Source organism: Lissotriton helveticus, chromosome 2_2 (genome assembly GCF_964261635.1).
Source record: "Lissotriton helveticus chromosome 2_2, aLisHel1.1, whole genome shotgun sequence".
NCBI lineage: Eukaryota > Metazoa > Chordata > Amphibia > Caudata > Salamandridae > Lissotriton > Lissotriton helveticus.
This window is the reverse complement of record NC_136060.1, coordinates 27,604,248-27,618,010: the sequence shown is the minus strand read 5'-3', so window position 1 is coordinate 27,618,010 and position 13,763 is coordinate 27,604,248. Positions and strand designations below refer to the sequence as shown.

General features: G+C 45.1%; 1 protein-coding gene across 1 annotated transcript in view; it reads left to right on the top strand.

Annotated features, from left to right (window-relative positions):
* The window catches only part of ENPP6 (ectonucleotide pyrophosphatase/phosphodiesterase 6), a 351,117-nt gene that overhangs the window by 303,114 nt on the left and 34,240 nt on the right, over positions 1–13,763 (top strand). The window contains exon 6 of the mRNA XM_078678008.1: positions 1,246–1,383. Coding sequence (XP_078534134.1) covers positions 1,246–1,383 — 138 coding nt within the window. The remainder of the gene's footprint in view (positions 1–1,245; positions 1,384–13,763) is intronic.

The window sequence follows — 13,763 nt, the reverse complement described above, 5'->3', positions numbered from 1 at the left end:
GGGCTTTAAATTATAGTGTTATTCCCTGCTCTTGCCTCCGTTAGACGCGCTGTTTAATACAATGAATAGGAAGGAGCCAGGACTGCCAGACAAGCACCCCAGCCCCCTGTCCTAATAACTCTGCGATCTTATCGGCGCTGCTGCGTTAATGGAGTATGTGAGCGCTATTACGTATTTGAGCGTCCCCCCACTTCTAGGGTTTTTTCCTTTTCGTGACGTCACTTCCGGTCGTGCCGTCACTTCATGTATTTGAGCGTCCCCCCCACCTCTAGGGTTTTTCCTTTGTGACGTCACTTCCGGTCGTGACGTCACTTCCTGTCTGTGAGCGTCCCCCCACTTCTTTATTTAGGACTTGTGCCCTGTATATGTGTTCATCTACAGCTTTATTAGGGAAACTTTTGTTTGTCTCCTTATGCTCTCATTGTACTTACCTACTGGTCTGCCAGTCATGCTTGACAGCATGGAGAGTCACTTAAATGAGAATTACTTTTTTTGTGTTCTGTTTTTAAAATAAATGCGAACATGCACATTGTGTGGCGTCTGTATTTATATTTAAAAATCTCTAAAAATAGAGCTACCTGGGAGATTTAGCTGTTTCATACACACACATCGTCATGCATTAACAGACGTTGTACGGTATGCTTGATCTGATGGGACTATATTGAGCTAAAATCTCTTAGGCACTTTGGAAGCCTGAAAGGTCTTACTGAGGTATTAGGTCTGGCTTGAGGTTCTGTCTGCTTTTACCTATTGTTAACAAATCTTTAATATGTACACAGAGTGGGCTGGGTTATTGTTCTTTCATCTCATGCTATTGGATAATCCACCATTCTGCCTCCTATGGACAGCTTCCATTGCAGTGCATGAAGGGCTATTTTGCATCTCAAACTATAAAGTCACATGAAGGTTTTTTTTCTCATATGTGCTTGTTTAAGGAAAGCAATTATTTTTTGTTTTATCCTTTCAAAGCAGCAGGATAGTCCTTAAACATTTTACTCAAGAGAAAAGCCAGGCCTATTGGCGCTGTCCATGCTTGTTCTGGAAAGCCAGCAGATCCAACTACTCAGCGTTTGTTATTTGTTTCAAAGGTGAACTGGAAATGATCTGTACCTTCCTTTACGCATCATTCCATCTACTTTCTGGCCACTATATAGTTAATAGCAGTGGTGAATGGATGGATTGCAAATTCATGTTTTCCGTGTGCTGCAGATGCTCCAATTCAATGTTACTTTTTCTGTTTCACAGATATACCAGAATCTGAAATCAGTGCAGCACATGAGTGTGTATGAGAAAAAGGACATCCCGGACAGATTCTACTATAAAAATGGAAACTTTGTGGCTCCATTGACTCTGGTTGCTGAGGAAGGCTGGTTCATTGCTCAGGTACACGATTTATAAAAAATATGATTCTCAGGCTCAACTTTTCTTCGCCTTCGCCTGTTTCTTCTCTGCCTGGGTATACTTTCATGCCCCGTCAATAGTGGGTACTGGATTCTTCCACCTTTCTTTGTTTGGTTGTTTGTTTGTTTCTTTCTTTCGTTCTTTCATTGCCCAATTCTATTTCCCTCTCCTCATCCCCTGATTTTTTTTGCTTTCCACTCCACTTTTGTTCACTGACCCCTACTCTTCTTCTCCCTTCGTTCTACCATCCTACAGTTGTTACCATCCTCCTTTCGTATGAATTCTGCCTTGCACTCTCAGTGCCGCCTAGTACCAACCAATAATACCTTTGGGCTTGTAGAGTAGCCATTGTTTTAGTTTGTTTGCCAATTGTTCATGCTGTTTCATTGGTAAAATATCATATCTGAAAAATTGTTTATCTGTACAGCGCGTTTACATGCTTTTGAAAATCAGTGCTATATAAAAATATGAAATAAATAAATAAAATCTCACCATCACTAACTCTTTGTAGCATGCCTTCCACTTTCACAGATGTTGTACGCTTCCAGGTCCAGTAGAAGGGTTTGTCTTGCATTCTGGGACCTGTAGTCCTGATTTAACTATGGAAAATACGCTAAGAAAACGCCTGCCCCTGATTAGTTCCGCACACATTGACTTGTAAAACTTAAAAGTACTGCTTTCATGAAATGCTTCTGTCCATAGCACAGGTTGTATCAAACATAGTAGAGGGCATTGCACATAAAGCATGCCTTGAGCAAATATTTTCTTGATCCTAGACAGGCAGCTAAGCATATACCTCTTGAACAACGTGCTGGGAAAGGTTAATCAAGACTTGAGCCATAGAAATCAACATTAGATTTCACTTTACTCATACCAGGTATTGTTTAAATATTAGTAATTTATTGTATAACTGGTATTGTTTGCAGTGTAGGCATGAGGGATACCTTTTACTGTTTGTGTAAACTAAGGTATTGCATTGAAAGCCTCGACTCATCCTGGACATCCCTCGCCACAGCCACAGCCACATCACAGCCAACCTGAAAGACCTGCACTGGCTCCCCGTTAACAATCACGTTCAGGCTACTCACCCACGCACACAAAGCTCTCCACAACATGGGCCCCGAATACCTCAACAACCGATTCACATTCCACATGCCAATCTGCCAGCTCCGCTCCGCCAGCCTCGCCCTCGCCACCGTCCCACGGATTCGCAGAACCACCACTGGAGGAAGATCATTCTCCTACCTGGCTGCCAAGACGTGGAACTCCTTCCCCGCCCACCTACGATTGACCCAGGACCACCTCACCTTCAGAAAACACCTCAAGACCTGGCTATTCAAGCAGTAGCGGCACCCCCCCCCTTCAGTGCCTGAGACTCGCACGGGTGAGTAGCTATAAATATACTGATTGATTTATTTATTGATTGAGTCAGTCCTGTTCTTAATAATGTACACGTTGAGCAATAAAATTAGCTACATTGAAACATGTCTCATTCATGACATTGATATTTTCATAAGGTGGGTGTTCTATTTTCTTCACCCTGAGATACTCGGAAAAGTAGGTGAGAATATAGAGAGGGAGTGATCTAAAAATAGCAAGGTCATGCCCTGCCTTGTACCAAGGCACATATCCGTGCCCTGGGAGCCCTGCAGCAAGTGAAACTGGTATCCTGAATTCAGAGTCTGGACTGGTATCACACTACTCAAGCGTATGGACAGAGGCCCTGAAAATGCAAGGTCCAGACCCTCTTGGGCGGCCTGGAGGGCCTCACCAAGCATGCCTTCATACTAGCAGGGGACAACTGTTCCTTTCCTGAGTGCATTGTGTAAAGCAGTGGCATTAGCATACAGTGTTATGTGCATTTGTAGTGTGACCAGACTTTTTTTCAGTGTGTCTGTGACAGCATTGTCTACTGACCCTCTCATTTAAGGTTTAGCTGTTATGTGAAATCCAGAACCATGCACTGACATCTGTGTGCATGTTGAGTGCATGTCTGTGCAGTGTTTGCCTAGCACACGTTTGTTATTAGGATTCTATCTGTAGCATTCTGATGGCTGGTGAACCAGACACTGAGAAGAATGGAGACCGTGCACCCTTTAGTAATCCATGAGGAGCTTGTTAGCCAAGGACTGCACAGTAGCTCTTCTTGAACACTCCCTTTTGGCGTATGTTAGGGGTGCGGGGTGGTACTGCAGTTTCTGTTGTTCAATGACCGGCCTTCCCTTGTGCTATAAAGGCCTTTATCTCTGTGCAAGTTCCTGAGTGAACTGTATCACAAGTGCAGCAGAACTCCGATTCCTGCATCGCCTGTCATTCCGCCGCGGACTTGAGATATTGATCCAGCGGGATCCAGAGGAGAAATCTAAAGCCACGCCACCACTGAAGAGGGAAGACAGGATCAACCTGAAAGTTGCAACTTCAATAGTAATCTCATGGAGAAGAAACCCAGCTTGGAAGTTGCCACTGCTACATCCGATCGCCGGTCTACCCACAAGTGCCAAGAATGTTCATGCCATTAACCAGTTAATAGTACCATCGTGGCTCAAGGAGGAGTATTCTACCCTGCTTAGTAAATAAGTCACACTTCATGAAGAATTTGGAGTGTTGGCTGACACATAGTTAGTCAACAGGGTTAACAAAGGGCTGGAGCAGCATGGTTCTAAGCCAACGGGAGAGAGGAACTACCAACCAAGGTTCAGTAACAACAGGGAAAGGGAGAACAGGAAGGGTCTTCCAAGCCAAGGCTGATTACTTTATATAGGTGTCACAAAGAGGGGTATTACAGGAGGGACTGTCAGATAAGATTTTCCTCTAGCTTCTTCCACCATAGCAAGTTTCAGGACTATGGGTGAGGTCCATTGCCTTGGAATCTATTGCTCCTGCTTCAGAGATAGAGGAAGATGCAATGCTTAAATCAGACCAGGTGTTGGAGTCTAAGCAACAGGCAAAGCAGCAGGGATTGTTAGCTGGTGGAGGACCTATCTGGGAGGAGATCAGCCAGACACACATTGAGTCCCCTATGCTGGCTTGCCTCTAAAAGGAAAGCCTAGGTACAGGTCAGCATGGGAGTGGACAGAACATGTTGATGGCTCTAGAGATGGACTACCTTACAGTGAGCCAGTGGATCAGGAGCCAGGAGCTAGCTTAAAAGGCTGGTGGTTCCCTTAATGTACAGAAGTTACCTGCTGTCACTGAACCACAAAGTGCCCTTAGCAAGACACTTGGACACCTCGGTGAGGTCGGATGTTTTTGGTTTACTGGCCAGGGATGTGTGGAGACACAATGGTTCTGTAAAACGTGCCCTACTTGCCAATTAAGTGGTAAAACCAAGACTCCATTAGTGTCCCTGCCAATAGTAGGCTTGCAATTCAAATGGATGCACATTGACATTGTTGGTTCACTTGACCCACCACCGATTCAGGTAACCTATATATCTTGGCTGTGTAGATCATGCCATCAGGTTTCCAGAGGCGGTACCCTCAAGGAGCACAACTACAACGATCAGTCTAGGAATCTTTTTTAACAGTTGAATTTCCGAAGACAGTGATTTTTGACTGTGAATTCAAGCTGACTTCTTTTACATAAGGGGGGTGCGGTTGAAAGCTACTGTGACCTTACAAATGCAGTGCACCCTGGTAAATAATAGCTCAGATACTGAGGGAGCAATGGGTGTGAGTTGTTGACCACTGGAAGAAGAGGATTGGGTGTATTCAAAGCTGACCTCTAGGATATTGGTGGTCTCTATGAGAATGGGATTGATCCAGCTAAAATACCTGCGTATAGTGTACTACAGTCTCAAAAGTCTAAGCAAAATGAAAAATGGGCCAGACCGTGGCTGCCGGTGGTGTAAAGTAGAATTGGGAACTTCATATCAGATAATATGGGTATGTCCCTTAATACAGAGATACTGGGGTTGTATATGCGCTATTGTAACCCAGATGGTGGGAAAACCGGTCACACCAGAGCCAAAATGGTATTATTCAGTTTGCTGGATAAATGGGGAGGAAGGAGCACTACTAGAGTACTGGCGGCTATGGGCTTCCTTGCCAAAAGAGACACTGCAAAGCCACTGATGGTGGAATTGTCTCCCTCGGTAGAAGAGTGGACTCGTGGGATGACTAATAGCTGTGTCATTGTTGTTTAGGATTTGTGTATATTATTGATTTTAAGTTATGCAACTAAAATCAACAAAAAGTGATATTTAAAAAGAATAAACAGCACAATGCCATTGAAACACCTGCCTGCGAGACCTGACAAAATGACTCCTGGGGATGAAGAAGTGGAGCCTGGTCTGATCATGACTCAACACTCCTCCAGATAACGGTTCTGCAAGCCCCCAACCTGCACCCAGGTAACAGTGGAAACAGAGCAATGGAGGGCTGCGGCAGACAAGTACCCTAGACTGCCTTGAAGTACAGGTGCGCTGGAAGAGAGGCGGACTCCGCGGGACCCGAGGGGTGAGCAGTTACAGCGAAGAGCAGCCGCATTTAATAAAATTGTCCGGGACGCATTGTTTCTGGCCATCGCCTCCTGGACTCTAAGAGGGAAGACGGTGAGGCCGCGGGCGGAGGTGGATGAGAGAGGGTGGCCTCTCCACCGCAGGGAGCCTGATATGCCTAGGGGTGAGGACTCCCTTGGGGGCATGCACACACCCAGAACACAACTGCCAAATAATCCCTGGAACTACGCAAATAGATCGTGTGACGAAGATATGAACACACTGAAATTTAGCAAGGAGTGCCCTAAACATGCTAGGCACTAGAGGGACTAAAGAGGCCTCCCTGAGATGACCATCTTTGTTTTAAGTCAAGGTATAGGACGTTTTTGGGGATGTGGGTGGTATACACTGCTATGTGTAAATATGGATGAGCACAGCAACTCTTTGTGACAAAGCCAGGTCTGAATTTGCATTGCGCCCTCTAATACAGTTTGACTGTAACGAACGCTCCCTGCTAAAAGATTTTTTAAAATGATAATAAAAACATTTTATTATGATTTTATTTTTGCTTGTCTGACAGTCGACGACGCAGTCTTCAGCAGGGCCAGGCAATCCGGTGTGACAGGCATGGCAGGGGGAGGAGTGGTGGGTACATTTAAGTGCGCATGTCAGCTTGGCCTGCCATCTTAGGCCGGTCAAACAGACATTAACACTCAGGTTTCTCCAACACTGCTGTGTTGCTAAGAATTGTATTCCCAGCATGAGAGAAGCGTCTGGATTGGCATCTGGCAGCCTCTGCAGTGTGTATCTGGAGTCGAAGATCAGGAGAGAGGAGCAAGGCAGCGGCCGTTGGAGAAGCAGATAAATGCTATTTTATTGATGTCTTCCAATTGGATTTTTTCCTCCCACCACTAAGCAATGCGAGCAGGCACCACTGGCAGTAGCCCCACATACACCTTCCCTGAAGGTATATTTTATGTAGTGTGTGTGTGTGTATATACACGTGCATATGTAACTGAACTGTTTAAGGATGATGACATAGAATTTCAAGGTAGTAAACAAAACAAGAGTATTCCAAGGCAATTATAGAGACCATCAGTAAGGAGCAAAGAAACGACTTCACTTAAGGCGTTTTAAAGAAAGCCCTCACTCACCACCTAGTGATGACATGCTTCATCATCGGGCCCCACAGAGGGGACCTAGCATCCCCTCTGTGTGCTGCAACGCCAGATCTACTGCGGAGCGGGTTGGTGGGTAAGGACAGTGCTGTGCAAAGAGTATTAAGTGAGTGATGTGAGGTTTAAAAAAGTCTGTAGTGTATCAAAATTAATTTTATTAGGATCACTAAGGACTTATAAATAAAATGATGTGTAGGAAATATGTCCACAATTATTCAAGTGGTAGTTTCCTAAGTCAGTCGACATGTTTCAGCCACGAAACGGTGTAAATTTACCTGGCATTCTTCAGGACTTGGTGTAGATAAACCCTGGTGGTATGGACTCTCTAAGGTCCACCCTTACCTAGGGACGTGAAAGTGAAAATAAATAGTGAAAAAGTGAAAGAAAATTAGAAAGAAAAAGCTGTCTTTCTAATAACTCCTGGTTTAGGAGGCTTCCAATTTTACGGTTTCTGCACCTGTTAGGAAAAAACAACAAGGACAAACAAAACAAAAAGACAGAACACACAATCAGTTGTATTGATGATCGCCTATTAGCAGTCCATTGTGCTCCAGTTGGTGGTATCAGAGACATCCTGTGGTTGAATAACAGTATAGTTAACACCACCTTGGTCCCCAGAGTATAGAGCGTTATGAGTAGCTAGTGCTAAGTGCTATAAGTGCTATGTACAACGCGTGATATTTACAGGGGGTCGTGGGTTTAAAAACGCTATCAACCTAAAATGTCGGCGCGATCAAAATCGTGCGGATAGTTAAAATAATGGTAATTTCTCACTTTGATAGTGTGATGGTTTCACACCATGGGTCACAGGAGGGGGGTGGAGGCGTAATTGGCACACCCTGCAATCGTCAGAAATAAAATAAAATTAAATCAGGCAATTGCGCGACTCAGATCGGTACTTAGCTCAGTGAAAGGCGGAAGATTTTCGGCTTGATGTACTCACGCCCTCGACGCTCGGCACCCGTGGTATACCTGTAGCGACCCTCTGCTGGACCCCGAAGATGACCGCTCGAGGCAGCGAGGCCGTTAAGTAAACACTGTGTTATCCTGCTTCCGGGTGGGAGCGGTCGGTCTGCGTCAGTGCGTGAGGAAGGACCAATCAGTGCGCTCTGGCGTCATATGCGTTCGGCCAATAGGCACCGGTGGCGTCGTTGTCAATGGCAACTCGTGATCCAAGCCGTGCTGTGTGACTGCAGCGAGTTTCCGCATCTGACTTACACACAGCAATGGCAATAGTTTCGGATTTAATCACGGTGTTGTGACAAAGGAATCTGATACCAGTGCACTGACCAAGACTACATAAGACGCTATCAGACACACGTCAGGGATCTGGATTTTCTGGAGGCAGAATGTAGGGGCGCATTGTCCATTATTAAATTACCTGCAGATTGTGTTTTTAGGGATAGAATATTAACAGTTACAATCTAGGCGTGATTCATAATAATGAGCCACCATTCAGGATTAATTCAGGACAGAGTTCCAAGGAATATCATCATTCAGCCCCTGGAGGTGGGTCCCAAGTCTATAGACCCATCTTTGTTCTTTTTCGAACAGACGGCGATTGATGTTATTACCACTTCCAATGTGCTCTATTATTGTCCAGTGCATGTCGTTGGTAGTGTGGTTCTGTTCCAGGAAATGTCTACTCATTTTCGTGGTGGATTTTTTGCATCTGATATTCGAGCGATGCTCGCAGATTCTCTGTTTTACCTTCCTCCCAGTCATGCCCACGTATCGTAAATCACAGGGACACGTGATGAGATAAACCACATTGGTTGTGTTGCAATTCGTGTGTTCTCGTTGTGTCCAGGTTCTGCCTGGTTCGAGTTCCAATGTTTTTGTATGTGTGGTTAGATGGCAGACACTACAATTGGAGCATGGGTAATGGCCCACCACTTTTGGGAGTCCCCAGACGTCAGTTACTGACCTTGGGGTTTCTGTAATTGTTGATCTTGGTCGTGTATGGACTAAGGCGTCTTTGACGCTTCTCCCCTTCTTAAAAGAAAACAAAGGTTTTTCCCAGGTTTTATTGGTGCTTGTTAGAATTCGCCAGTTCTTATTGATAGATTTTTTCATTAAATTAGACAAGGTGCTGTATGTTGTTACGCAAGTCAGAGGAATGTCTTTATCAACATGTGTCCTTTCCTCCAGAAGGGCCTCCCTTGGCTGATTGCGAGCTCTTTTGTAGTCCTTGTTAAGGGTTGAAGTCGGGTATCCTCTGGCCTTCAATTTGAGGGATAGTTCTGCAGATTGTTCCTTAAAGTCATGTAACTCAGAACAATTACGTCTCAGACGTAAATATTGACCGTAAGGTAGGTTCTCTTTCAACGGTCGAGGATGGAAGCTGGTGTATTCAAGGAGATTGTTTTTAGCAGTCGGTTTGTGATAAGTTTTGGTTGTAAGTTTGGTTCCCGAAATCTGGATAGTGACATCCAGAAATGTTGCCTCAGTCTTACTGGTTGCATGAGTAAATTTCAGGTTGGGGTCAAGGGTATTGATCCAGAGTAGGAATGTCTGGAGATCTTTTTCATCACCTGTCCATAGGACCAGGACGTCGTCGATGTAACGGCGCCATATTCGTATCGACTGGAAAAAGGGGCTAGTAGTGGGTAGGATGTGTTTGGCCTCAAAGTCTGCTACATAAAGCCCAGCCACGCTCGGGGCAAAGGTACTGCCCATCGAGGTCCCAGTACATTGAAGATAGAGGTTGCCTTGATATGAGAAGAAGTTTTCTTTGAGAGCCAAAGTTGCACACTGTAAAATGAAACTTTTTGAGGCTTGGTGGGTCCAGTTGACAGAGTCTAGAGCTGCTCCCAGGACCTTGATTGTGTCATCCTGGGGAATGCTGGTGTATAGGCTCTCGATGTCGAGAGTGACAAGGGTGACAGTATTTTCAGCAAAGCTTAGGCTCTCCAGTAGCTGGAGAAGACTCTTGGTGTCTTTAAGGTAAGTTGGCGTACTCTGTACCAGCGGCTTCAGGTAGAAATCGCAGAAACGCGACAGAGGTTCGAGTAAGGAGCCAATTCCGGAGACGATTGGGCGTCCGGGTGGTGGCATCCGATTTTTATGAGTTTTGGGGAGGGTATAGAAGTAAGGGACAATGCTCTCATTGATGTTGAGGAAGTCTGCCTCGTTCTTTGAGATTAGTTCGTCCTCCTCCGCTCTCCTTACCAGCGCTGAGATCCGTAATTTGAGATCCTCGCTGGGATCGATCAGCAAGGGTTCGTAGTTTTTCCGATCATTGAGAAGTAACTTGCAGGCTTTGTCGTAGTCAGTAGTGTTCTGTATGACTAAGCCACCACCCTTGTCCGCGGGTTTTATGGTAATACTTTGATCATTTTTTAAGGCTTGTAAAGCGTGGTATTCTGCAATCCCCCACCACACACTGTCCCTGCGGCCATTACTGCCTTCGAACAAGCTGTCTTTCACGACCTTGAGAACTGTCAAGACCCAAAATCTTTTAACAACTTTACCACTGCAGAATACCACGCTTTACAAACCTTAAAAAATGATCAAAGTATTACCATAAAACCCGCGGACAAGGGTGGTGGCTTAGTCATACAGAACACTACTGACTACGACAAAGCCTGCAAGTTACTTCTCAATGATCGGAAAAACTACGAACCCTTGCTGATCGATCCCAACGAGGATCTCAAATTACGGATCTCAGCGCTGGTAAGGAGAGCGGAGGAGGACGAACTAATCTCAAAGAACGAGGCAGACTTCCTCAACATCAATGAGAGCATTGTCCCTTACTTCTATACCCTCCCCAAAACTCATAAAAATCGGATGCCACCACCCGGACGCCCAATCGTCTCCGGAATTGGCTCCTTACTCGAACCTCTGTCGCGCTTCTGCGATTTCTACCTGAAGCCGCTGGTACAGAGTACGCCAACTTACCTTAAAGACACCAAGAGTCTTCTCCAGCTACTGGAGAGCCTAAGCTTTGCTGAAAATACTGTCACCCTTGTCACTCTCGACATCGAGAGCCTATACACCAGCATTCCCCAGGATGACACAATCAAGGTCCTGGGAGCAGCTCTAGACTCTGTCAACTGGACCCACCAAGCCTCAAAAAGTTTCATTTTACAGTGTGCAACTTTGGCTCTCAAAGAAAACTTCTTCTCATATCAAGGCAACCTCTATCTTCAATGTACTGGGACCTCGATGGGCAGTACCTTTGCCCCGAGCGTGGCTGGGCTTTATGTAGCAGACTTTGAGGCCAAACACATCCTACCCACTACTAGCCCCTTTTTCTAGTCGATACGAATATGGCGCCGTTACATCGACGACGTCCTGGTCCTATGGACAGGTGATGAAAAAGATCTCCAGACATTCCTACTCTGGATCAATACCCTTGACCCCAACCTGAAATTTACTCATGCAACCAGTAAGACTGAGGCAACATTTCTGGATGTCACTATCCAGATTTCGGGAACCAAACTTACAACCAAAACTTATCACAAACCGACTGCTAAAAACAATCTCCTTGAATACACCAGCTTCCATCCTCGACCGTTGAAAGAGAACCTACCTTACGGTCAATATTTACGTCTGAGACGTAATTGTTCTGAGTTACATGACTTTAAGGAACAATCTGCAGAACTATCCCTCAAATTGAAGGCCAGAGGATACCCGACTTCAACCCTTAACAAGGGCTACAAAAGAGCTTGCAATCAGCCAAGGGAGGCCCTTCTGGAGGAAAGGACACATGTTGATAAAGACATTCCTCTGACTTGCGTAACAACATACAGCACCTTGTCTAATTTAATGAAAAAATCAATCAATAAGAACTGGCGAATTCTAACAAGCACCAATAAAACCTGGGAAAAACCTTTGTTTTCTTTTAAGAAGGGGAGAAGCGTCAAAGACGCCTTAGTCCATACACGACCAAGATCAACAATTACAGAAACCCCAAGGTCAGTAACTGACGTCTGGGGACTCCCAAAAGTGGTGGGCCATTTCCCATGCTCCAATTGTAGTGTCTGCCATCTAACCACACATACAAAAACATTGGAACTCGAACCAGGCAGAACCTGGACACAACGAGAACACACGAATTGCAACACAACCAATGTGGTTTATCTCATCACGTGTCCCTGTGATTTACGATACGTGGGCATGACTGGGAGGAAGGTAAAACAGAGAATCTGCGAGCATCGCTCGAATATCAGATGCAAAAAATCCACCACGAAAATGAGTAGACATTTCCTGGAACAGAACCACACTACCAACGACATGCACTGGACAATAATAGAGCACATTGGAAGTGGTAATAACATCAATCGCCGTCTGTTCGAAAAAGAACAAAGATGGGTCTATAGACTTGGGACCCACCTCCAGGGGCTGAATGATGATATTCCTTGGAACTCTGTCCTGAATTAATCCTGAATGGTGGCTCATTATTATGAATCACGCCTAGATTGTAACTGTTAATATTCTATCCCTAAAAACACAATCTGCAGGTAATTTAATAATGGACAATGCGCCCCTACATTCTGCCTCCAGAAAATCCAGATCCCTGACGTGTGTCTGATAGCGTCTTATGTAGTCTTGGTCAGTGCACTGGTATCAGATTCCTTTGTCACAACACCGTGATTAAATCCGAAACTATTGCCATTGCTGTGTGTAAGTCAGATGCGGAAACTCGCTGCAGTCACACAGCACGGCTTGGATCACGAGTTGCCATTGACAACGACGCCACCGGTGCCTATTGGCCGAACGCATATGACGCCAGAGCGCACTGATTGGTCCTTCCTCACGCACTGACGCAGACCGACCGCTCCCACCCGGAAGCAGGATAACACAGTGTTTACTTAACGGCCTCGCTGCCTCGAGCGGTCATCTTCGGGGTCCAGCAGAGGGTCGCTACAGGTATACCACGGGTGCCAAGCGTCGAGGGCGTGAGTACATAAAGCCGAAAATCTTCCGCCTTTCACTGAGCTAAGTACCGATCTGAGTCGCGCAATTGCCTGATTTCATTTTATTTTATTTCTGACGATTGCAGGGTGTGCCAATTACGCCTCCACCCCCCTCCTGTGACCCATGGTGTGAAACCATCACACTATCAAAGTGAGAAATTACCATTATTTTAACTATCCGCACGATTTTGATCGCGCCGACATTTTAGGTTGATAGCGTTTTTAAACCCACGACCCCCTGTAAATATCACGCGTTGTACATAGCACTTATAGCACTTAGCACTAGCTACTCATAACGCTCTATACTCTGGGGACCAAGGTGGTGTTAACTATACTGTTATTCAACCACAGGATGTCTCTGATACCACCAACTGGAGCACAATGGACTGCTAATAGGCGATCATCAATACAACTGATTGTGTGTTCTGTCTTTTTGTTTGTCCTTGTTGTTTTTTCCTAACAGGTGCAGAAACCATAAAATTGGAAGCCTCCTAAACCAGGAGTTATTAGAAAGACAGCTTTTTCTTTCTAATTTTCTTGCACTTTTTCACTATTTATTTTCACTTTCACGTCCCTAGGTAAGGGTGGACCTTAGAGAGTCCATACCACCAGGGTTTATCTACACCAAGTCCTGAAGAATGCCAGTTAAATTTACACCGTTTCGTGGCTGAAACATGTCGACTGACTTAGGAAACTACCACTTGAATAATTGTGGACATATTTCCTACACATCATTTTATTTATAAGTCCTTAGTGATCCTAATAAAATTAATTTTGATACACTACAGACTTTTTTAAACCTCACATCACTCACTTAATACTCTT